Source organism: Sciurus vulgaris, assembly GCF_902686455.1.
Source record: "Sciurus vulgaris genome assembly, chromosome: 6".
Lineage (NCBI taxonomy): Eukaryota > Metazoa > Chordata > Mammalia > Rodentia > Sciuridae > Sciurus > Sciurus vulgaris.
In genome coordinates, this window is record NC_136466.1 from 53,402,239 (window position 1) to 53,428,543 (window position 26,305).

Sequence of the window (26,305 nt, forward strand, 5' to 3'; positions counted from 1 at the left end):
ATTGAATGCTCATAACAACAGTAAGGATTTATAGTTGAACTCCTTGAAGTACAGAAATACTAAGTAATTTATCTAAGATCACTCAGTTATTAATTTAAATGTTGGAGCCAGATTTAGACCCAAATGCCCTGACTTTTAGACTTGTACCCATTGACTATTGTGTTTCTATACTGCCTGTTTGGACAGTATATGCCTCCCAAAATAATAGAAACCATGAGTTTAACACCTGTCAGCAAGAATAAATAAAATAGGGAGCCACCAAGTGGTGTGCCTAATTAATAAACCTTTCTGTAAACCACATCATGAATTACATAAATGATCTGGAGCTTTGTGTAATGGTTAAGATTGCATTTAGCTACAAGAAAAGGGTTTATTTTTCTTGCTCAAGAAGTATTAGGATATTAGATAATTAGTCTTAAGCAATTCAAGGCTAGCGTTTTAGCCCAGTGATATTCTGCAAGGCACTGGGACTTTTGCCTTGTGGTTCTTCCATCATAAGCCTGTACCTTTCTTCCTCAACTTTTCGAGATGATTTCTGCACTTTAAATCATCATGTTTGTGTTTCAGATGGGAGAAGAGGAGAGGGACAAAAAACAAAAGTCAAAGGTCTACAGGGCATGCAGCTGAAGCTGTCTTTCTCAAAGCTTTCTTAGAAATTTCACCCAAGGACTTCTACTTATATCTCATTGGTCATTTCTAAATCAATCTTGGAGAGTGAATACAGAAGAGGGGGTTGCGGATGGGAGGTGGATCAGTTAACTCTTTAAGTTAACTCTTTTTTAACTTAATTTTTTTTTAAATTTTTTAAAGAATTTTTTAATTTTTATTTTTTACAGACTGCATTTTGATTCATTGTACACAAATGGGGTACAACTTTTCCTTTCTATGGTTGTGCATGATGTAGATTCATACCCACTTAATATGTGCTGCAGGGTGATCTGCCCTAGCAGCCAAAATTACTAGTTAAGGTTCTGTACCTAGGAAACACTTATGGTGGCTTCAGTGGGGGAAGACCAAAAACTTCAGCCCATTATCCCAAGAAGTGAATAACAATTCTCTGTGACCAGCCTGGGTTTTATCAAAGGAAATAAACCCTAAAAAAGGAACTGTAGCTATTAGGATGCACAACCTTCCTAGGGAAGGGAACAGCTGCTATTTATGTGTTCAACAGTCATTTCCACTCTTCTGTAATAGCACCATTTTCCCTTTGTAAAATGATTCCTGTCCTAATCTAGATCTACGTGTCCTGGTTAGGAGTAAGGTCCATGCCTGGCCAGTCAACATCCTCTGTTTCCTTCATCATAATGATTAGTCTAGGGATGTAGGTGCATGATCCTTATTAGTCTGTTAACACTCAATTCCAGAACTACCAAGAACTCTGGAACTTTTAGGAAGCATCTTTTCTTTCCTTGGGGTTTCAATCTAGAAGAATAAGGTGGGGACAACCACATGGAAGTTCCTGCCTGTGATTAAAATGAGAACAGAGGAAGCAGAACCAAGAGGTGAAGAGAAAGACTGAGACTTCATTACATTGTTTGAACCCCTGAATCCATCTATACCTGAAATCATAACATGTTTTTCATATATGTTATCAAATTTTTTTTTAAAGTTGAGACCAGTTTAAGTTAACTTCTGTCACCTGCAGTTGAAAGAGTCCTCAGTAATACAGGGAAACTACATCAGCCCTGATTCTTCTTAATACCCTCCTCAGAAAACCACAGTGACCCTTCATATTTTCACACACACACAGAAACACACACATATATAACACACAGAGTCACACACAGAGAGTCACACACAGGACAACACCAACTTGGTTTTCTCTTTTTTGTCAGAAGGTAGCGGAGGGGCCCAAATCATCCACTTTCACAACTCTGTACCTGGAAATGAAAAAACAAATAATGCAAAATCATGTCACAAACAAAATGGCACCTACACAAATGAAATGCAACATTGCTATACAGGCATGTACTTCCAATTATCTTTTTACTAAGAAAAATCATTTTGAGAGTGTTTGCATTTATTTTACAAAAGCACTCCTTTGGAATAATTCATGAAGATCTATAAGAGAATGTGACCAATAGAAAAATCTTGAAGGTGACAGAATAGTAGGGACAGTCCTAAGGACAAGTTTGCTGAAACACTTGATATTCCCTGCTGGCTCCAAGACAAAAATTTGTTTTGAGGAAACAATTGTGAGAAATGCTTCTGTGTGCAAGCATTTGATTTGGAAATCTATACTTAAACTATTAGATTACTTCCAAGTGAAATACTTGTCCACCCAAACATATGCTACTGAAAATTTTTGCTAATGTAAACAGACAAGCAGTAAATGCTAAAAATATGGTCAAATATAGCAATATTTTAAAAAGTCAAATTGATAATCAGTGAATTTTAAAAACGCTAATGTTTTTCAATTAATATTCCAGTGTCATTTGTCCATTACTGTATTGTTAAAAAAAACACTAAGAATGCATTATATGATTCTTCTTAATTCCTTTTAACAATCTGGCAGTCTTATTCATGTAAAAAAAGATGACTTTTTTTTTCTTTGAGTCTCAAGAACGTTAAGTCATTGTTCTGTCATTTTTTTTCTTTTGAAAGAAGATTAACAATAGTCTGTAAGGATCTTTGGGAATTATATTTGCCTATTCTAGAACATTTTCTTTTATGATTTTTACTTCAGAAGGATCTGCTAGTCATTTGAAATTCTCAGTTGTACTAATTTTTTTCCCATAGTTTTTAACAGTTCAAAAAGAGCAGGTCAGATAATAATAGCTTATATGACACAGAGCCAGAAAGAGGCATTGCCAAGCTTACACAGTCTAGTGTGTTTTCTGCTGTGCTGATGGTTTCATCCTGGACCCCTCAGCTATTTTTCAGTTGTCTCAATCATGAGTTGATTCTCAAGCTTAAATCTGAGAATATTTTATAAAGACCAGGAAAGCATCTTTTCTGAATTTATATAATACAATTTCAGAGTCTCCCAAGAGATGGAGTCCTAGTTCTTAGAGTAGCCAATCATCTAATTGTTAGTCTCATGAATAAAGGAAGAATAAAGGAATAAAATTTCACCTGGAGTCTGATTATTTGTGTAGGGTCCTGTCCTTGGGTCTTTGTTCAGTAGGTTCCCCTATGCTAGAATGCTTTCGTCTTCCTCTCTACCCACCAGAATGCCGAAAATCCTTGTGACCCATCTCACTTATGAAACATTACCTGACCATCTCCTAAAGTAATGACTTCCTTTTTTTGAACCCTCATGCTGCGTATGGGCTCTGCAGCCTGGCAGTTGGAGAGGGAAGGCTGGGTCTCTGAAGTGCTTCCACAGTGTGGAGTCATTGGAGCCAGGGGCCTCACAATTTGCACTCTTTTGGCATCCCACACAGCAACCTGTACCATGTCTTTATTTAGGTCTAGAGACAGGTTTTCCAGTTCCAACAAGGAAACTGAGAATACGTTCTTTACTAAGAGGCTCTTACACAGAGAACATAAACTCACCAGAAATGAACCTCAAAAATAAGCCTTATTGTCACTCTAGATCAGAGGAGACGGAGGATACTATTCCAACCAGGAGAGTGTATGATAAGCGGGAAGACAGGCTCCCTGGTTTCCTGCAGAAACCTATACGTAAGATCTCCTATGAGAGTAAGGGTCTTGTTTTCTCAGGTTGCCCTGGATGGGAAAGCCTCAAGGGCCTCTTATTGATGGGGGTCATTGGAAGCCACCCTGGCTCCTAGAGACTATTGCCAAGCACTCAGGGTAACCCACTGTGCACCAGGAACCACCAGTCTTCATAATGTGAATCAACGATAGCATATGTCCCTAATTTCAAACAGATGCACTATAACATGCTTGCCTCATTCTGATGATAACTTAAGGCCTATAGGCTTCAGTTAATTTAGGCAACAATCTGATGACCAAAAGAAGACTGTCTTAGAACCAGGTAGCATTTGCTAGAAGAGCTTCAAAGGGGATTGTCCCCAAGATTCTTATCAACAGTCTCTTCCTATACCATAGGTGATTATTAAATATTATGTATTGCTGTTAATCTGTAAGTCACTTTGGTTGGGTTTGTCCATTCTTACAGAATCTTAGAAAAATAGAAGATTAAATTCCTGGGGAAAGGGTGGATGGGAAGATGATAGTGAAGGGAATACGTGACTAACTGAAGGGGATAGTTCTACTTGTCTCACTATTTTGCTTTCCTTGTCTTGTCAAGACTTAAAAAATAGAATAAAAAGAAAAAAAAAGAGCAGCTGTTTTTTCATCCATTGGCTATTCATTAAGCCTTTATGGGACTGAACTGCTGCGATATGGTTTATATTCAGGAGACCTTTGCAAATTATAATAGCTGATTTCCCTGCAAATGGAAAGGATATATTTAGAGAGGCTTTCCTGGGAGAATGAGCTGGCCCCAGGGATTGGTAATGGACTGTGGAGCCTTTCACCTCAAGGTCAGTAGGTCAAATCCAAATCAGGCCTGGGGTGGCTGAGAGGCATTGTATAAGTGACAGCTGTTGGGTGACCAAGGTGAAAGGAACTCAGGGTTCTGCCACATTTCAAGTGAAGTGAACAGGTGCCGTCTGCCACAGTCCTGGCAGAGGATGAAAGATAGTGCTCAGAAATAGGCTGAGCTTGGTCTCTCCACTCCAGAGGCCATCTTTGGCCAGGCCAAGTGAGGAGCTTGCCTTTCCAGTACGGAGTGACAGGAGAACTGAGGGAACACAAACTGCGGTGTCCCTCAAGAGGAGGGTGTGTCAGCTAAATTGAATGGCGAGGCTCCTGCTGTGTCATCTGAGGGAAGAGATGCTTCCCTGTGCTGAGCTGAAAAGTGCCTTCTGCACCATGCACCTCACTCCTCAGGCCCTTTCTTTCCAGCAGTGGCTGGCACTGTTTCTGTCACTGAGTAAGGACAAAGAAGTGAAGATGCAAAGAGATCAATGGGAAGCCTGCAGTGATTAAAATAAATGGTGTGGAATTTCTCATTTTCAGTTTTTTCAATATATTTTACACATCTCACATCTTAGATGCATAGCATCGTGGAAGTGGGGAATAAAGTGTATAGTTGAGAGGGAAGTCAAATTTGGTAGCCACTTTATACAAAGCTAAGGACAGAAAGTCATCATTAATCCTATCCCTTTGTATGACCTTTGAAGAAATTGAATCCCAAACAGTTTGAGGTGGGTCATGGTGTCAGAGTCTAAGTCACTAGCAATAGAGGTGACTCCAGCTGATGCGAATGGTGAATGGATGTATCGAAAGGATATCAGATAACTCACAGCATCCTAAGGGAAGCAAGTGTGGCTAATAGCTGGAGAGACAGAATATGTATGGAGCCAGGGCCTTGACAGTCCTTCAGTGGAAGACCCTTTTACTGCTTTAGTCCCTGTGCCATAGGTTAGGAAAGGATGCCTCTCTCTGGGCACAAAACTGGCTTCCTCTTGCTTCAAGTCTCTATTCAAATTTCTTCAAAGAGAAGCCTTCCCTGACTAATATACGTACAATAGTATCACCCTCCAACTATGTACACTCTTTTCCTCCTTTCTGTTTTTAATTGCCTTCCACAGAATTTATTACTCTCTAACAATTTTGCATTTATTGTTTACTTTCCGTCTCCATCCCTCTAGAATGTGAACTTGAGAAGCTGACTGTTTTGTAATGTCCCCATTGTCCCACTTCTGAGGGGCAAAGTGCTCACTAGAGGTTACCTATGTCTTTAGCAGAGGAAGTTCCTTCCAGGTCAAGGTAAGTTTTAAAGCTCCTCCTTTGGAAACTTCATGGGAGGTGATCTCTTTCTAGAACTTTCCCTCCTTTGCTTGCATTCCTAGGTCTTCAGTTAGATGACTTTTCCCAGATCCTAAATCTTGGTGGAAAGGAGCTTTCTGAACAAGTGAATGAACGTCTGTAGAATCAGGAAAAAGAACCACTGGGGGTCAGCATCCCTATTTTGTTTGCCACATTTTCAGCTAAGTTTTGGATGGCAGGCTAAAGGGACCTGTCCGCTAATGTGGCTAAGCAAAAATTTCTCCTAGATGAACCAGACTTTCCATTTTCCCTTTTCTTCTTACCTCCCTCCTATCACCTGCAGTCCAATTCTGCCCCTCTCCCTCCAATTCCTAGGAAAATAAATCTCTAGAAGGAGGCAGGGAGAGTGGATTTCAGAGAACCCTTCTGAATAAATGTCTATATTAATGAATTATTAACTCAGCCACCCGTGACCTTAAACCTAGAAACAGGAGCACCCAGGGCAGAGAGGACTGCTGCTGAATCCTTTATTGGAGTCCTGTCAAAGGCAACAACCATTTGTTCCCCTCCCCCATCAGGAAAAATAATTAATATAAAAGGCAAACTTTTTAATTGTATGTCAAACGAAATCAGATAGAGGGTCTCCCGGACAGATCTTCTTGTTTTCCTGCCCCTTCCTGCCACTCTTTCCCTGTTCTGGCCTCTGGTTCCATTCTTCCCCTCCCAGCTAAGTGTACAATAGGTTTCCTAAGGATAATTTTCGGGGGGAAATGCTCGAGAAAATGATGAATTTGGGTAGTTAATTTATCGATCCCGACTCCTCTTCCCACTTGTTTTATTTTAGAGGTCATTAATCAATGAAGAAAAACACCATCGTGTCCCCCGTTTGCATTTAATACACTCACGCTCCTTATTTATTCCTCTGGAACAAATTCCCAGCAAATATTCACCCATCGATTTGGGAGCATGGATTTTTATCAAGGTTTGATCGCTTCCTAAGTGGTCGAAGTGATTTGTTTCCGCCGTCTTGTGAGTAATGAAGAGGAGGGGAGCGAATTTGAGGGGTGCATGTTCTTGCGGTCAGTGGGCTCATTTTCTACCCGACCCCCGCCGCCAGACGTGCAGGGGTGACCGTGACCAGGTGGGTCCAAGAGTCAGTTGGATGAGGAAGAAGTGAACTCCGCAAAGCGTGTAACGCCGCGGAGCTCTCAGCGGTTTCGCTCACTGCGCTGTTCACAGTGGTGAGCTCCCAGTGCCGGGACCGCGCTGACCTCTGCCTCAGCCGGCCACACGCCAGGGATGTCCAGGCTCCCGAAACACTCCCCTGCAACCCCAGGCCTTTTCGTTAATTCCCAGAGCTTCCGAGCGTGAATTTTGCCTGCCTTCTTCATTCGAGGTCCCTATGACCGCCGGGACCTAGGCTTCGGTAGTCTTGATGCCCAGGTGTGCCTGGGGCCGCTGGGGCTGGGCAGAGCCGAGCATGGAGCGCCAATCTGACAGGTCAGGTACTCCATTCATAGGCGTAGTGATAGGGAACCTTCGCTAACTTCTCTGCCTGTTCCCTGACCCGAAGCAAGTCAAACATTTCCTACGGAACCCTCCCTCTGTCATCATTTCCGATGGAGTGGCTAGAGATTTGAGGAGGGTGAGCAGAACGCACTTGGCACCCTCACTGACCCGTATTTGAATCTGCCTCCGTCACTCATTAGTGGCACGACCTCAGGCAACCTACCTGGCCTTTCTGAATCTCCATGGTCCCCATTTGTAATAGGGGGTTAATGATAATGCCTTCCTCGCAAGGCTGCTAGGCGGACTAAAAGTACGTGAAGCGCCTACCGCGCTGGCACGTTCAACGCTCTCATGAACAGGTCAACTAATCTTACTACGATGAGAACACACACCACATCACACCACCACCACCCACCCCCAACAACAACAACTTCCTAGAGAGTGGTCGTGAGGCCTCCGAAGCTGTTGTAGTAACTAGCATCTCAAAATCCTGAGCCTTTTTGGCGGGAGAGGACGTGGGGAAGAATTCTTTGGGACTTGAAGTCCTGCAGCCAAGAGCTTGGAAATAGCCTGTTTGGGGAAGAAACAAGAAGGTGGGCGGCGGGGTCCTGCCTCTGCGTTGGGACTTCCATCTTCAGAGCTTTCTGCCTCTCGCAGCGAACAGAGAAACGTCCTGGTTTTTCAGCAATGAACTGGGAGAAAGTGAGAAAGAGTGTTTTCTCTTTCTCTCGTGGCCCAGCAGCCATTCTTCGAGCCTATTAATTTAAAGTGGGCCTGGAACTTCTTCTCCTCCCGAAAGAGTTGTCTTAAAGTCTATGAAGACTGCCTGGTTAGCCCGGGGGTCCACAGCGCGGTGGGTTTTCCCTTGTGGTGTTTGCCTTAGACTTGGGTGCTATCAATCTATCCAGAGATGACAGATGACCTTGTCATAACGATGCCAGTCAAAACATTTTCAGTCCAACTCTGTTCCAATCAGCATCGGGGCATCCTGCGTGAGACCCGGACAAAGTCTAAACAGCGCGTTTCCCAGGCTCGAACAAAATGAGTGGTGGGAAGAGAAAAAGAAACATGCAGAAATTAGGAAAGAATGGCTATAAATTGTTCCGAGTGGCAAGTGCTAAATAAATTTGGTTGTTTGAGGAAAGATAAATGCCAATTTTTCTCTTTGAGGTGTGGACTGAACTCTGGCGAGGGGAAAGGGCCTAGGTGGGTCAATTTCACACAGCCCGTCTGTGCCCTGTACCACAAATGCCAGGGAAAGCTGGGGGAGAGTGTCTAATTCCTGGATGCTAGACCGCGCATGGAAGGGCAACTGGAGTTCAAAGCTCTAGGAGAGGACACGTGGGGGTGGAGCTGTGCTCCCACCCTGCACCTCCAAGTCCAGGTTTGGGGAAGAGAAACCTATACTTGACCTTCTGGCAGCTCCCCAGGAAGCTGAAGGCAAACAGCTTCGCTCGTGTCTAGGAGCAGTTGTGCTACTAGACGTAGCTCTGGATACTTGGCTCCAGCTACCAGCAAGAAGAGGGGAGAGCCCTCCAGGAAGACAATCCGAGAGCAAGTTGACTGAGCGCTAGGGTGTGCAGACTCCATTGCAGCGGACTCCCAGCCCCCTGGCCAGGCTGGAGTCCCGCCAGGACAAGCTGCTCTGTAGAGACCCTCGATCCTATGCCTTCCAGATCTCCAAGTTGGCTGCTCAGCTGCAGTCTGAGGGTTTCCCTCCAGCGCGCAACCTACCCCCAACTTTTCTCCCTAGAGGATTTATGGTAGAGGCTGCTTGGCGGGCGAGTCGACTCTGGCACCCAGCAGCACTCCAGGAAAAACCCAGCCGGGATAAAGTGCAAACTCGATCCGGGACTGGGTCTACTCGCCCTGCGGCGCGCGCTTGTTCCGGCGCGAACACTCGAGCGTCTGCAGAGATGCATTCTGGTTTCTGCATTCCCACTGCTTTCAGGATCAAGGCACTGCTCCGGCACCTAGAAAACACATATGGACAGAAAGAAACAACAGGCGAGCCGGAGACGTCACGCCAAAAAAAGTGGGGGCTGGGAGGGCAGAGGAGGTATTTGTGCGAGACAGGCGCACGGGCTGTAAGTGGGTCCAGCCGAGTTAGAACTTCCTTCTTCCCTCTCCCCTCCCCTTCATTCTGGCCTGCCTCCCGCCTCCTCCCCCATATTTCTCTCTCTCTCTCTCTCTCTCTCTCTCTCTCCCCCCCCCCATCTGTCTCTCCCCCGCTCTCTTTCTCTCTCTCTCTCTCTCTCTCTCTCTCTCTCTCTCTCTCTCTCTCTCACACACACACACACACACACACATAAACACACAAACACACGCACACACTTGTATTTTGTGCTGTCGTAAAACCCACGTGTCCAGGCAAGAGGCTGCCAGAGTGGAGCCGAGGAGCCGGGACGCGACAGCGGCCAAGCGCAGCAGCCCACGGCGGCTACGTCTGGCTCGGGTCCGCTTGCCCTTCCGCGCCCTCAGCGGGCCTAGAAGTTCCTCATTCGCATCCCGGGAGGGTTCCTGGCGGCTGGATCTCTAAGGCTCTCCACCCACACTGCCTGGGGCATGTAGCGCACTCGGGACGCACACCATCCAGTCCACTCGCCGAGACCCGCACGCGCACGCACCCGCCGCGGATCTGAGTTTTCAGGTAAAGTGAGGTCCCTCTGGGGCTAGAAGGGTAGGGAGGTTGGAGGTCTCAGGTTGGGGGCGGGGGGCGAGGCTGTCCCGCCTCCCGGCGCCTGAGGCCAACGCGGCTCATGCGCCGCGCCACTTCGGCTCGGGTCGGCTCCAGGGCGCTGACTGAGGGCGGGGGCTGCGTCCTGCAGCCGAGTTCCGCCGGGAAGCGCCCTCTCACCGGGTTCCAGCTTTGCACGGTGGGAGCTGAGACCGAAGACTGGGAGGCAGCGTAGGGAGCGTGCAGCTACACGCGTGGCACCACGGCTTGGGAGTAAACTTTGAGCCCCAACGGAGTTAGGGAACAGGGAGCCGCCAAACCGGCTGCCGCCAGCGGATCCAGGGGCTCTGGCGCTCGTTCCAGGGTCCCGGAGGCCCTCCTCCCGCCCCTCTTGCCCAGGCCTGGGGTCTGGCTCACGTGCGCCCTCCTCTCTGCCCTCTACCCCCAGCTCCAGGCGTCGGACATGCTGAAGCCGGGAGATCCCGGCGGCTCGGCCTTCCTCAAAGTGGACCCAGCCTACCTGCAGCACTGGCAGCAACTCTTCCCTCACGGAGGCGGCGGCGGCCCGCTCAAAGGCAGCGGTGCCGCTGGTCCCCTGGGCGCGCCTCAGCCCCTGCAGCCGCCTCCGCCGCCGCCGCCACCACCGCCGCCGCCAGAGCGCTCCGAGCCTCCTCCGGACAGCCTGCGTCCGCGGCCGGCTTCGCTTTCCTCGGCTTCGTCCACCCCGGCTTCTTCATCCACCTCAGCCTCTTCTGCCTCCTCCTGCGCTGCTGCCGCTGCAGCCGCCGCCGCCGCCGCGCTGGCGGGTCTCTCGGCTCTGCCGGTGGCGCAGCTGCCAGTGTTCGCGCCTCTAGCCGCTGCCGCTGTGGCCACGGAGTCACTACCCCCAAAAGACTTGTGCCTTGGCGCTGTCTCGGGCCCAGGACCCACCAAGTGTGGCGGTGGCAGCGGGGATAGCCGGGGCGTACCGCGCTTCCGCTGCAGCGCCGAGGAGCTGGACTATTACCTGTACGGCCAGCAGCGCATGGAGATCATCCCGCTCAACCAGCACACCAGCGACCCCAACAACCGTACGTAGTCGCAGCCTTCGCGCTTTCTCCCGTGGCGCCAGCGCCGGCTGGAGCCGGAGCGGGTCGGAGAGGCGGGTCCGATGAGGGTGACACCGGGTAGGGGGTGCTGGTCCAAGATGCGGTCGGGCGCCTCCCAGATCACTGTAGCAAAAGTTTTCTAGCATTGGAGAAGGAAGGAAATCACACGGGATGATCGGGTGGTACCTTGGTATTCTCTCTGTCCCCTTAATTCATCCCCTGCTTCACAGCCCCAAGTTTTTAGGACCGGAGTTGCGGGTGAACCGGGCCAGACAGGCCTCCGCCCTCCTGTCGGACGGTGCTCTGGGTCCGACTGGTACTGGCATCGCGCAACGGGAGTGCCCGGGATTGGCCCAGCCTAGCCTTAGCCTGGACGAAGGAGGGACTCTCAGCTTTTCTGGGGAACGTGGAAGTTCGCGTTTGTTTCTACTTCTGTAGACCTCATCTCTGGAGTTAACTGCATAAGCTCCTTTTCTGGCCTCGGGGTTGACGGGAATCCTTCAGGAAGTGTTGGCTGGAGGGGCCTCACTCGAGTAGAGGTTCTGGATGACAATGGGTCTCTCCTTGCAGACAGGCATTATTTATTCATAGGTCTACTATTTATTAGAAAAGGAGGAAAAGAAGAATGCCCGCTAATTCCCTACTTCAGGGAAATTACAGTTGTACATGTTGGTTAGTTTATTTATTAATTTATTGAAGTTAAGAGTGACAGTAATTTAACAAAAGAAGGTTACTTTCCTCTTAGAAAATGGTAATTGCCTATTTAAACGTCAAGAATCTTCTAGCTTGGTATCTATAGTCACATTTTCAAATGATTATGGCAAGTACAGTTCTATTTTGAGATTTTGAAGCAAAACTCTTAATGAAAATCATGAATATGTAATTGCTTTATATCTATTTCTTCTTGGTAATTTCAGAAGTTATGCTATATATACACCTAAAGCTTTGGGATAAGTAATATACTTCCAGAGACCTTTGGAGATAACATTAAAGAAGACTAGAAAATCACACTGAGAGCAAGATAGGTTTTGAAGGATCAACAAGCATTTCAGCTATTTTCTTCATCTCTTTCCTTCATCTGGCTTCTGTATGAGAAAAGTTGATCATAAGCATTTACGTTTATTCTATTTTGAAGAAGTTTCTTCTTGAAGAATATCTATCACTTCACAAACCTCTTAATTTGTTATAAAAGCAAAATAACTTGAATTATAGCAATTTAAAGGATTCCCAAAGTCGTTGGTTTGATGGGAAAACATTGGGTGTTAGCATAGTCATTGAGACATATTAATCTTGGTTGGAGATAATTGCTGTGATGACCAGAGATAATAATTACCAACAACAACAACAAAGCAGTTGTATTTACTTTTTTTCCTTTCTACAGTCTGAGGGTAAAGTACTGGTTTAAAATAGGAGTTTCAATTCTAATATCCTGTGTAGTTAAGAAAACTCATGTTTCAGAGTTTCAGAACATTATATAAAATCACATCCTTGTAATGGATTTCAAAAAATACTTATTTCCTAATGAATATCTTACTTGTGTTCTTTTCAAAGCATTTCTTTTAAAATGTGGGAAAAATAATAAATGCTTCAGAAAAGGCATTTCTTCCTACTAAGTGGATTACAGCCATTGTAGGTTGGAAACGCCTCATCAAGCTTGCAGAGTTTTCTGAATTTAACTGTGCTGGAAAAGACAACAGCAGCACACCGCAAAGCCCTGTGTATCCGACTCCCTAAATTGTTTACAATGCAGTTTGAGATTTAGTATATTTTCACCAGAGAAAATGTAGACTAGTCGGAGAAAGAATTAGGATAGATTACTAATTAATATATGGCTATTGAGTCAGTTTATTGCCTAGCTATCTTTTCTGGTTGGAGGAAATGAATTATGATTTTATTTAAATTATTCCTGTCGTTTTCATCTTCTGGTATCTCCTTTTGAGTCAGTTGGACTGCTTCAATGTTCAGAGTGCAGGAGGAAAAAATAAAAAACAAAAAGGAAGTTAGATTGTCCTCTTAAAGTTATACCCAAAGTTGCTCACTAATTAAAGAGCCATTGAGAAAGAAAATAGAACGCTAATGTAGCTCTGAATAATGCTGGGAGACCAGGCCTCCCATTTTAGGAACTTCTCCGCAGAAGCAAGCTTAGGCACTCATGAAAATATGGGATGCATTTTTACAAAGATTAAAAGTGATTGAGTTTAACTTAACTAGGGGCTTAAACAAATCAGAAATGCAAAACCTAGAAACGTTCCCCTCTTGGTTAGGGAAGTTGATGTGTGGGTCACTTGAAAGACTGAAAATAAAAGCTTCTCCTCATTCCCCTGTTGTACGTGGGGGGGGGGGGGGGGGTGAGGCAGGGTGGAGGCAGAAGAGAAGCATCTATTAATTTATCGTGTGTAGATAGATTTTCCTAGTTTCCCTTTTAATTTCTTACCATTTCCCTCTAACAGAAATCTGTGAAGTCGCCACTCAACATTGCTTCATTTTGTCACTTTGTGTTTTAAAGGGTGTCCCGTCATTTTCTTTTTCTTACTAGGCAAAGAAAGGGCCTCCTTATTTTTCCCTTCCCTTTAGAAGAGTAACTTTTGCCTGGGATCAGCAATACACAACATTCTCTGTAAGAAAAGAACTCAGTAACACTTGTTTTGCCCTGAAACTTTAGTGGCCATCTATGGCAAATGCCACAGTGAAGGAGCTAGTAGATCTTTCACACAAAAAGATTTTAAAATGGCTCAAACTGCACGTTAACCCAAGGGAGCTCCTCCAGTATGTTTCTGTTATTTAACTCCGTGCATCAATTTACTCTGTGATTGAACCACACCGTCCACTGAAACTCTGAATGCTCAGCTGCTGCTGCTGCTTCTCCTAAAAGTCAAGTGCTGCGTCGTGTAGTACGCAGGGGGGCTGGGGCTCGCTCTTCCACGTTTGGTATTACTACCCACATTTGCTGCTAAGTTGCCTGTAGCCCTTTCGGTCAGGCTCCATCAGAGTGGTCGCTTCTTGGATTCTGGGAGTTGGTATGTTGTGCGTGACCTTGTCTCTACTCTTCGATGGTAGCGTCACTGGGCGTGCCTGGCGTCTGTACGTAGGACCCTAGGTCGTCTCTCCGCACAGCCGATTAATTTTTAATACCCTTTTGTAAGAAGTTCCCCTAGTATCAGATAGGGAGGCGGGAAATAAGACACCGTTTGGGTGTCTAGACGTAAAGTTGAGCCACACTTAATTTTCCCCAGTTGGGGGGGGGGGGGGCTCTGTCCCCTCCGATTTGTTGGAACCCTCCTGCGCAAGGGATAGAGTGGGGGAACAGAGCCGGTGTGTGCACGAGTGTAGGAACAGGATTGGAGGCCCCACTGTTGGCAACTTCACACTTGCTAATGGCTTGGGGACAAGGGCTGGAGAGAGAAGGAAATGTGGGACTAACACTCCGTTGTCTGGTTGCTAGGGTACCTGCTACGGGATCTGGGAAAGAAATGAAGAAGGGAGAGGGTTATCTGACCTTGCACTACTCCGGGTTGGAAAATGCCAAGTCCTCTTTGGGGAGCTTCGAACCCAGTGGCCAGTGCCCACCAGTAGTCCCTGCGTGCCACCGAGTCACATCCTGTGTGCTCCTCCCGCCCAGCGTCTCCGCAGTCAGTGACCAGCTGGCGATTTAGATTTCAGACTTGGTCCGGGGTGGGAGGGAGGCTCAGAGACGGTGTGTGGGCTTTTATGTTGTTCTATTTTTCTTTTTCCCTTTTCTCTCTTTTTGTGCGCGGGCCCAGCCCCATCCCGTAACACACATGATTTAGCTATTTTACATCATTCGTTATCTAGCGCCCTGAAACTGAACATAGAGTCATATATTAGATTGAGGTTAGAAGAGGTGGCGACTGTTTATTTAAGGTGATAAAATGGTCCATCAGCAGTAATCTCCATCGATATGTGCCACCAGGAGATGAAGGATGAGGGGACAAGCCACAATTAATTGCCCTATAGTTTTGTAGGAGAGAGTGAGCCAGCCCAGACCCGCTTCGATCTCCTCTGGCGACTCCTATTCATCATCTCCGCATTGTATATGGCGGCCTCACAGGGGCAGGGGCCGGCGAGGTTTATCTCCGCGCAATATTCTCTCACCCTCACACACAGGCGCTCCCATTTAATTTATTAATACAGTCATCGGAAGACAAATAAAATCCACATTTTCTCCCTTCCCCCTTTTCTTTCCTCCCCTTTTTGTTTCTCCCACTTGGTCCCAGGGCCAAGGCGGCAGACAGGCGGGGCAAAGAAAGCCCAGCGCATCTGCAATTCACAGGGTGGGGAGCTTTAAACTCCAGTAGAGAGGGAGTCCCCGAGAGAATATTCCGCTAGCTAGCAAGGCGCCCAGCTGGGACACACCACAATCGACTCCTCCTTCTGTGGCCTCCCCTTTCCTAACCCTCCTCAGACTCCAGAACTGCTCCGGGGACCTTCGAAGACCCTTGCTCGCTGGAAAGGCGAGCAGGGTGGGTTTCGGGGGTGCAGCTGGGCCTTCGGAATGTGGGTGGCAGCGGCCACGCCTGGTGACCCATCGCGGGCAGAAGCGAGACAAGGCCTTCAAACGCAGATTTGGGTGCGAGGCCTGGGCGCCTACCGTGCCCATCATTTGCACTACCTCCATTCCGTCTAGCCTGTAGTGCGGGAAGGCAGGGGCAGGGCAGTGTGGTCTGAAGCCTGGGGAGCGTCAACCCTGGTGCTAAGGTTCCCAGCTGCCTTGATCTCTCTGCCCACGGTTGCTAGTTCGGTTAGTCATCCCCACCACCTCCTTGGGTGCACGCGGCTCTGCCAGCAGGCGGCACTCCCGGGGTCGCATCCGCCGGGCGCAGATCGATGGGCGTTGGCCCCTAGGGCTCAGCTGGACCGGCGGAGGGCTGCAACCTCAGCGGTCCGGGAGGATTTACGGCCCGAGCGTGTACCCCCGCCCAGGCGGGAAAGCAGGCTTTTCATCTCTCCGCTCCTTGGTTCCCCTACCAGAGCGCAGTAAAATCTGGCAGAGGCATTAGAGAGGCTTTAAGAGAGGTTTGGCGTGGCGGGCGCTCCCTGGTTTTGCCTATGCCCACACGTACCTTTGGGCCTCTCCATACACCAAAAGTCCTGAGCGTTTTATGTTTTATGTTTCCCCTTTCCTAGAAGGAGAAATGAAATTCCAGAGAAGAAAATCATGGCCTGCTTGGCCCTCTTTACCTTAATATAGATTCATTTAAAATGATAATGATAAAAAGTAAATATACTTGTTAAAAAAAAAAAAACCCACACAATAAGGATATAAAAGGAAGAGTGAAAGTCTGTTCTCCACTTGACTTGGTCAGGCCTTCTGAAGTCAGTAGGTGAACAAGTCTGCAACCTAATGATGGACCCTTTCCTGAATCAGGGACCCATAGACAGATTAAGATGGAAAAGGGACCATGGTCATTTATACTCCCTAATGCTAAATAAAACGAGGTTTCAAAGGCTCTTGGAGAATATGAAAATTACATACATATTGAAATTTTTATGAATAATAATCATGAACCTGTCCAAAAACTCCATCTCTGATTTTGAAAGTGGGAATATTTATTTGCCTTCTCCTTATGAATGCAACTGGACTTGTATTATGTATTGCTTGGATTGAAATGCTGTGTGTAATGTGAATGTGTATCTATGTGTATAAGTGCATATTTATAATGGTGAAATATAATATATTATGTTGTAGATAAACTTATAAGTAGTTTGGGGATCTAACCTTCTTCTCTGTCAAATCTTTTCATGTAGGTGTTTATGGCTGACTGGCTAGAAAACACTAAAATATTTGTCAACTTGTGACATAGTTATCAACCCTGAGAAGTAAGTTACTTAGTTTAACTTCATCAAGCTCCTCTGGGATTCTAAGAAATAAGAAGTAAAATGTTTTTAGATAGATCTTGTGTATTAAAAACATTAGAATACAACATAGTTGATGGCACTTCAACTTTTCTGGCAGAATATTTTGATAAAACTCAAAGTGGTTTACAAATCAAAACTCATGTTAGGTGGCTTCATTAAAATGGATTGGAACAGTACTTTACAGTGGACAATGTACAAGTGGTCTTTTAGGTATTGGGGGAGCCTGGGGTTTTCAGTATTCTACAAAATGCTACTATTAAGTTTTTTTCATGAGACTTAAGTTGAAGAGGGGGCTTTAGAGGACTTCTTGGAAAAAGAACTTAACTTTAGTTTTATTGTCATTCCTTACAAATATTATTAGAAGTGTGCTTCTTGTCTGTGGTGGAGGTAGTGGCTGGAGTTCATTGCTCCTTATTTTATTACTGATTTAATTGATACAACTTTACATGTGGAGATGTTGGAAGTTGATAGAATCTCTTGTAAAGACTATTAGGGGTATGATTTTCTTCTCGCCCTTTGCTTCATTGAGTCAACCAGGAACAAAAACAAAAACAGTTAAGCAACTCTCTGGGGGTGATTTATATTTATTTTCATGGGCATATTGCCTTTGCTTATTGTCATTTGTTTTAAACTAATTTTGCTAGGTGCTGAAAGGCCATCTCCAAAGTCAGACACTAACATTCAAAATTATGAACATTAGCTATTTACTTTCCTATTCATCATTTTACTTTAGTTTCCCCATATCTGAAAGTGTGGGAAAGAGAGAAATCTATGTAACTTAACCATGCTACAGCAGTTTTGTGACCCACCCCCCAAATAGTTACTTCAGTGAAATATTTCAATTCCATTGATTGAGTCACAATTTGGGCTATAAAATTCTCCTAACTTTCATTAGTCTTCTTGAATCTCTGGTTTGAAGTCTTTGGAGTCAGGTAGACCCAACTGGGAATCTTTTCTGGCACCTTCTAACTTCTTAGTCCTTGGTCAACTTGCAGTTCTGGTGATGCCTCATTTGACTCATCTGCAAAATGGGAATCATGGTACTTAGATACTATAGTGGTAGTGTGGCTCAAGATAGATGCATGAAACATAGGAGGCACTCAGTAGTAGTGAGTATTTATTGCCTTTTTTTTTTTTCCATTCCCACATTGTTAAAATTTTATTTTCACTATCAAAAATTTGAGAGGATGGGTGAAGTATTTGTGTTTTGGAGGAGCTGATATATGGATAAGTGTTTGTCCACTTCTGTCTGGGCCCTTGGTTCAGAAGTGTAGCTTTAACAGTTTTAACATTAGCTGTGTCACTGACAAAGGGAAACCTTTGTGTTAAGGGAGGCTCAGAAACTTTACTGCCTGCTGAAACAGGTGGTTGCTTCTCACCTGAGAGGCCTGGGGATACCTCCAAGAAGTTGCATTCAGAGTATTCCCTCATTCCTTGGGCTATCTGGGGAAGAGTGGAGGGGGAAGAACAGCTGGTTGGAGTCCTCTCCACAGAGATAGGATGCTTACATAGTCAATCCTAGCCTGCTATGAATGGTTAGTGGCAGATTTGCTCACCATACTGGATTGTGATTCCCTGTTCCTTCTTGAGAATTTTCTCATCAATACATTTTATTATAAGTTCTTAGAATGTTTCAGCACAGTGACACACCCAGGTGATCCATCAGGCTTACCTGTGACAAAGGCCCAGCGCAGGTGCCCTGAGGCCTTGAGAGCCGCTGTCCCAGCACCAGTACATCTGTTGGTGCCTGCCTCGCACCATCTCTACCAGTCCAGACTGCGTTGCATGAGGACGCCTAGGCTCCCCAGGGAGGCTGGGCCTGGGAGACTCGGTCGCGCCGGCGGGCGCCGAGGCTGCCTCCTCTGGGCAGGCCTGCCGCGCCGGGGCGCAGACACCGCGGCTCCGTCAGGCCCATTAATAACCCGGAGGGCACTGCGATCCGACAGCGCGGTCGCTTTCCCTGCCTTCCCCCGGGCTGCCTGGCCCCTTCCCACCTAGCTCTAGTAGAGGGACACTGGGTGCTCTTGACCAGCCCGCTGAAGGGTGGAGGTCCCCTTGCGCTCTGGTTGTTCCGGCGAAAGTCGGAGGAACAGCTTCAGCAACAGTTTCATTCACTTTACAGCAAAAGATAACCGCATTTCGCCTCAGGATCAGTCGTAGGGGTCAGGAGTTGGGCCCTCTCCATTGAACTATTACTATGATCATTATTAAATTTACTCCATTTCGGCTTCTGGAAAGATCTTGTGCGCAAGCACAGACACACCTAACTCCCCAGACACGTCCCCCAGTCCTCACTCGTCCCTTCCTGACTGGAATCCCTGGAGTGGGCCATCGCAGGGAAGTCAGAGACTAGTGCCCAGGTTCACATAGCCACCAGGGGCTGGGACCTGAGCTTCAACCTGGCCCAGGCGGGCTCTGCCCTGGAGTGCAGGCGTTTGTGAAGTCGCGGTGTTTGTTGCCCACCTGCCTTGGTGATTTTAAAAGGTGTCCTCAAATTGTAAAAAGAGGAAAAACAAATCTCAGAAGACCAACGTAGAATCTCTGAGATATCAGATTGGACAAAACACGGACTTTGGGTGGCGGGTACGACGGTAAACACTTCTTGAAACACCGGATAGAGAGAATCCTCTGGACCTAGCTCGGGTGAGAGAGAGAAGGGGAGAGTCAGAGAGACTGAGGGAGAAATGCCGAGAGGTCGAAATCGCGAGGAGAGGCCTTGGACATTGGGTTCTGTGCAGAGCGCGAAGATGTTATCTGCATCCAGCCCGGAAGGCGTTTGGGGGAACCCAGGGTCCCAACCAGGCAGATTTGGGTGCTGGAATTCTAAGGCAGTGACTCGGACTAGTCTCGCCCACTCCTAGTGGCTTCGGCGTCCCCATGGCGTCACCTCCCCCACAGGTGGCTGACCCTGGCGGTCGCAGATGCTATTATCAGCTGATAGCCGCCCCAGATACCAGGTTAATCCTCTTCTTTCTTCTCTCCCGCGTGTCTCCCGCAGGTTGCGATATGTGCGCGGACAACCGCAACGGCGAATGCCCCATGCACGGCCCGCTGCACTCGCTGCGCCGGCTCGTGGGCACCAGCAGCGCCGCGGCCGCCGCACCTCCACCGGAGCTGCCTGAGTGGCTTCGGGACCTGCCACGGGAAGTGTGCTTGTGCACCAGCACCGTGCCGGGCCTGGCGTATGGCATCTGCGCGGCGCAGAGGATACAGCAGGGTACCTGGATTGGGCCCTTCCAGGGCGTGCTCCTGCCCCCGGAGAAGGTGCAGGCGGGCGCGGTGAGGAACACGCAGCATCTCTGGGAGGTAAGTGGCGGCCCACTTCTGAGCACCTTACCACCGATCGGGAACCTGGGCCAGCACAGAGCCTGGTCCTTAGCGGGTGGCAACCTCAGAAGAGCCTCCCTTGGCTCCAAGAGGGTAGTGGATAATAGATTTCCCTGATCTGTACAAAATACCTGATCTGAAGTTTGAAGCACCTTTGGTAAGGAGGCTAGCAGAGCAGGGTCTGGCACAATGTCAAATTATCCCCCAAGGTCTACTTGTTTCTGTAAACAGAGCCACCTTAACCTGCTTCTGTTCCAGCTGGGATGGATTTGACCATTGGTGTCTCTGAATCTTGAGAAAAAGAAAACAGCTGAGGAGATGGAGCAGAGGCATTGGGCTTTGGGGTGACTTTTATGTCCCATTTAAGCTCTTTCATTGTTTCTGGGCCCAGGGCAGGAAGAAACATCAACATAAAGAGGAGGGGAGGTGGATTAAGTCAGGTTTATTTTCTCTTTGTGTATGCTGAATGAGAGACCAAAATCTTTCAAAACTTTCAAAGTGCCCCAGCACTTTGTATAGTTGTAAATTTAAAAATGACAAATTTCACTTCTTTTCTGAGAAAGTGAAATTTTACAATTTTCAAAAAAAAAAAAAAAAGGAAAATCAAAATATGGGGGGATTTGAGCACTTTTTAAAAAGAACCCAATACCTGATGCTATTATTTAAAAATAACTTACCTGAAAAACGTTAAACTAAGATTCTCCCCGGGCTTACTGGTTGATTATTGAGGTCCACTCCTGAATAGATAGACAATTATCATTTGGAAATCGCCAACTGATTTTAGCCACTTTCACTTATGTAAAGTTATTAATGAAATAAAAGATGCTGTAAATCATAACATTAATTAATATGGAAATCTGACTGTAGCCAGGTGAAATAACGAAGTAGAAACAGTCAGAAAAGAAAGCTTCTTAATTACCAAGTGCCAAATTGACATGGGCCTCAGAGTTCCAGTAATAGGATATTTCTGCAACACTTGGCTCAGTGACTTGTCAACATGATCACTTTTACTGTGAGACGCCTCACAGTCACTAAATAAAACTCATGGGACTCAATAATCCACTCAAATGTTTGCTGAGCCCCCACTCTGGCCAGTACTGTATCAGGTCCTAGAGATACAGCATCCTGGAGATAATGTTATGAAAAAAACAATCCTGGTGTACAGAAACTTCACATGACTATTGGGATTGGGGTGTTGAGGCCTGTGTTTGCAAAGCTCCCTTGGATGGAGAAGGAACGGAGTGTATGAGCCCAATGTGAGGATATGGCAGCCCATGGGCAACCTTCCCCATATTTATTCCCCAGAGCCTTGCACCCAGCTCCCCCTTGCACTTCACTCCTAAACTGTTGCTGGAAAACAATTATACCCTTTCCATCTTTCAGGAAAGGATTCCTTAGGTGGGGGAGATGGAGATGGGCATATTTATGTCACCAAATGGGGCTTTTTTTTTTTTTATTGTTGTTATTTGTTTGTTTTTAAGAAACTAATTTATAAAACAGGGCAGGAGAAAATGGCTTGGTACATAGATACCCTTGGGTAGTTTAGAAGTTAGAGCTTTGGCATAGGAAAACTGAACACTGGGACATAATCAAAGCATCTGGTTTTGAATCATTTTCTGGTTGGTTTTTGTTTGTTTGTTTATGACTACTTAGCTATAACCTCCAATGTGGTTTAAAGTTTATAAAACACTTTCAAGCACTTTTCAGGTTCCAGTGGTGTTAATAGGAACAGTAGTATCCTAGAATTAAGGGTCTGCCAATACTTTTCTGGGGAGGTCATAAAGTAGTTGTTCAGTGCTACGGATTTGTTCTATCTGAAAATGTTAAACTGAGCAAAAGTATATTGCCCTCAGATGCCCATTTTTAGGCTGCAGAGAACAAAACCAGAAATGTGAATAAAAAGATCCCATAGTTAATCTTTTTTTCTAGAAGACTTTGAATGATTGGAATATTGACAGGGGGCCACTATGATATAAAATGTAATAGTATATATTAATACTAAAAACATTGGGACCTTTCTTTGATACCCTTACTTGTACCTGATAAAGTTAAACTTCTATTATAGTACAGACTGAGGAATTTAGTCCACTTTCTTCTCTTTCTTGAGGCTTCTGTAGATATAAAATAAGTCTTACCTATTGTTTGGGGTGAGCTGAGTGCATCAGGAGGACATATAGAGTTGGTTTTGTGTTATAAGAAGGACTTGATATATGCCTGAATAATATAAAGGCCCCTACCCTAAATTTGGGACGTAATTAATGTATTTATTTTTATCATTTGTACAGTAGTTAGAATAATATACTTTGGGGGAATTGAAGGACTATTAAGACTTCAGCTATGTAAAATGTCTTCTGGGACTTCATTAAAAAAACGCAATTAACTGGGGCCAGGTTATGTAGTGCCAATGTCTTTTTGTAAGATACAACACTTTTAAAAATATATTTCAGATTTTTATTAGCATAATTACTTTTTAAGATATGAAGTACAAATTCATTTTTAATTTTAAGCATCATGATTTATGACACATGAATATTTTAAGGTACATTTTATGACAGAAGATTCTAACTGTTGGCTCATTCCTTAAATTTCCTTTTAAACCTAAATTATGTCATGAAAAAATTAACTTCTGGGCTTTGAATCCAGGGCCTTGCACATTCTAGGCAGGCACTCTACCACTAAGCTACATCTTCGACCTTTTCTTATTCTTTATTTTGAGAGGCAAGTTCTTGCTAAGTTGCTGAGGCTGGCCTTGAACTTTCTATCCTCCTGTCTCAGCCTCCCAGGTAGATGGGATTACAGGCCATGTCCAGCTATTATGAAAAATTTTTAATCATTATATGTTATTTATAGTACAAAGAATCGATAACTGAAATATACTGTAGGAAATATTTGGCTATAGTGTTTAATGACTCATATAATAATTATCTATTTTAAAATATATTCTTCCAGAATATCAGGTTGACATAAAACAGATTTTTAAAACATTAAAATCAGTCGAACGGTGACTATTTCATAACTGTAATCATTTCTGTGCCTCACATTTTTTCAAGTCTTTTGCTGATGAAGAAATACCTTTATATTTAGAGTTCAATACTCAGGTCCTGATAGAGCTTACCAGGGTTACTTATCTTTATTTCAGTACAATAAATGGATTGCTAATCTTTTCCTGTCACTGTTTCCAAGTAGATGATGGATTTTTGTTTCAGTTTACAGTTCATTGTTTTTAGTGTGGTTGTACTTTATTATTACATGTGAAGGCTTATTACAGAAACAATCAGATTCACCTTAGTTACTCCCTTTGTTTAATCACTAAAAACTCTATTCCCTTTGTAGAAAAATGACTTTTTAATATTTAATATATATATTAGACACAAAGGGTTTGATTGGTTTGTAAGCCTGCTATCATTTTTTAGTTAATTTCTTGTGTGTATAATCCAACTTTTTAAAAATACAGAAATTTAAAGAAAGTTAAATATCATTCTATTCAATATGTTTTGAATCTTTCAGGTGTTTATGGGAAATTCCAAGAAATTTTCTTTTTCTTCTCCTCCTCTTTCCTTTCCACCTTCCTTTTCTTTTTAAAGCAATCATCCAAAGGTAATTTTTTGTAGTTTAAGAAGATCAGCAAACTAAAAGCTGTATTAGTTATTTTTTGACCAGTTTACTTTAGAATCAAAATTTTAATGTGTCTTTAAAAATAGTAAATTCATATACTTTAAAACAAAAACATTGCAGAGGGCATTAAACAACTACCTTGCTTATGTACATTTATTCCAATGAGTCTTTAATGCATGATACATTTCTACTTATTTGGAAGTATTGGGGGAAAGTATTTCTTTTTTTTTTTTGGGGGGGGGGAAGTATTTCTGAATGTTTTTCTAAGAAAATAGAATCTTTCTCAGTAATTAGGCCTTATAGATGAGAGTGAAATAATTTTCTCCTAATGTGTTTTCTAATAAAGAAGTGAAGAGGCACATTTTAATCCAACATTTATGAAAACATTATCTCAATTATTAATGTGCCCCTTTCCCCTTGAGATAAATTAATCTAGTTGCACATGGTTTCCCCTTTCTGCTTAACATCAGAATTTAATATGACTAGACCTTAGGAATGTACACAGTATATACTTAGAATTCTACTGGAATAAAATACAGAAGTTTAAAATAAAGTTGCAATTTAAGATAGGCTACAATTACTCAGACCTTTCAACTCAAAGTCTGATTTAACAAGAAACTTGAGCAACAGTGACAAAATGAATTGTACTTGTTTTCAACCTAAAAAATTTTTTCTAATTGAGATAATGTAGTGACTTGTTAGGATTACAGTCAATGTAGTAGAAAGGGATTGAATTTTACAGGACCTGTCTTCTCTTTGCCTGAGTAAATTTGAGTGTGTCATTTTCATTTCTACTATGTGGAAACCTTCACTATTTTTCCTTAGAAAATCAAGGAGGATAACATAATATAGGCCTTTTTGTGGTTTGATTTCATGCCATAATATTGTAGATTTAATAAGAGTTTTGCTTTTAAGCAAATTTTTCATCATTACCATGTAGCTTAGGTCAATATATATTAATGAAAACCAATATTAAAAATATATTACACATCGCTAAATGTTTGTATTTCAAAACCATCATAAGTAATTGGCACTGGAAGGAAATGAATTGATTTCATGTTTTTAAATGTGTTATGTATGTTTTTATAAATGACCCAATTACATATATACAGTACTGTACCCGCTTGTATATGTTTAGATATTGAAAAAAATTTCAAATTAATCATTTTAAATTAAATTAAAATCATTTAAAAATTGTTCCAGTGATAGTATTGTAATTATATATGCCACATTTTGCTTTATAGACTTCGGCTCATTTTGACCCGATTTACTGAAACACCAAGGGATAGAATTATGTGACTGTCATAGTTATATTGAAGTAAAAATTATGTTTCTCAGCAATTTGTCATTTAATATACTGTCATCTTGGTTTTGAATATGTCAATTTTGTGAAGTTCAAATAATTTCTCCTTAAAAATAACCATCATAATGTTTTAAATTATGCCAGAGTAACAGCTGGTGTCTCTCTCTGGCTTTGCCTCATTTGATTTGAAGATGTCTTTTATAGTGCTGCCCATTTGATAGAGGGTGAGCATTTTGTAGTTTTACAGAAACTGTAAAACCATCTGCTGCCTCTTGGAATGGTTTCCAGCATTGTGTTAAAAATCAAAAGTTGGTACTTTAAGTTGCCTTTGAAAAGGTTCATTTAAAGTCCTGATCCTTTTGGTTTATATATCATGCTGCACACACAGTGCCACCTTTGGTTTTTTGAGTTTCAAATTGAGTCTGCTTTGGAAGAAAAAACTGTAGCAGCCATTTGGAAATTCCCACATTAGTGAGGTTTCCTCCAAACCTGCGTGTGACACTATAGTGCATTCATTGCAATAGTTTATAACAACTGGTGTGTGCTATATCCATAGGACTATTTTCTCATTGTTTACAATTTGCTTTTTAAAACTTTGTAGCATTTTGTCTCTGTGAAGGAAATAATTCACAAGAATTTCTTGGTTCTTAACTGCATATTTTATTCCATCATGTAATTTTTAAATTTTTCCGATTGCCTTAAAAGTAGGAGGTAGAAAGTAAAATCAGAATCTTGGAAGTTACTGGATAGATGAAATCTGCCCTAACCTGATCACTGTATGGCAGCAAGTGATCTTTTGGAAATGTGGTTGTGGTGGTTGGTCCCTAGAAAACTGTGGGTAGCCTTATTTCATTGTGAAAATGAAGGCCGTTTTCTAAAAATAAACAACAATGAAACCCCCACAAAACTGTTTTCAATGTTAATGCTAATTAACCAATTTTTGCCCAAAACTAGGGTCTTGTGAAAGGGAAGCACCAGATCACTAAGCCATACCTCCAACCCAAGGAAGCTTTAATTATTTGAGAAAATCTATTGTTACCTCAGAATCATTTATAGTTTTAGTACAATTTTAAGGATTAAACATTGTTTTTATTGAATATGAAAAATTACCTATTATTAACTGCAGATCCCTGCCCACAATATCAGAGTCCTCTCTTCAGGGGA

The 26,305-nt window shown here is 44.0% G+C and overlaps 1 protein-coding gene across 2 annotated transcripts in view; it reads left to right on the top strand.

Annotated features, from left to right (window-relative positions):
* The first annotated feature begins 9,502 nt into the window (after nucleotides 1–9,502).
* PRDM6 (PR/SET domain 6) overlaps nucleotides 9,503–26,305 on the top strand; it is a 98,845-nt gene continuing 82,042 nt past the window's right edge. The window contains exons 1-3 of one of the 2 annotated variants that reach the window (XM_079145666.1): nucleotides 9,503–9,904; nucleotides 10,380–11,001; nucleotides 19,895–20,202. In XM_079145666.1, coding sequence (XP_079001792.1) covers nucleotides 10,395–11,001; nucleotides 19,895–20,202 — 915 coding nt within the window. In that variant the 5' untranslated portion in view covers nucleotides 9,503–9,904; nucleotides 10,380–10,394. The other variant, XM_079145667.1, reaches the window with a different exon arrangement.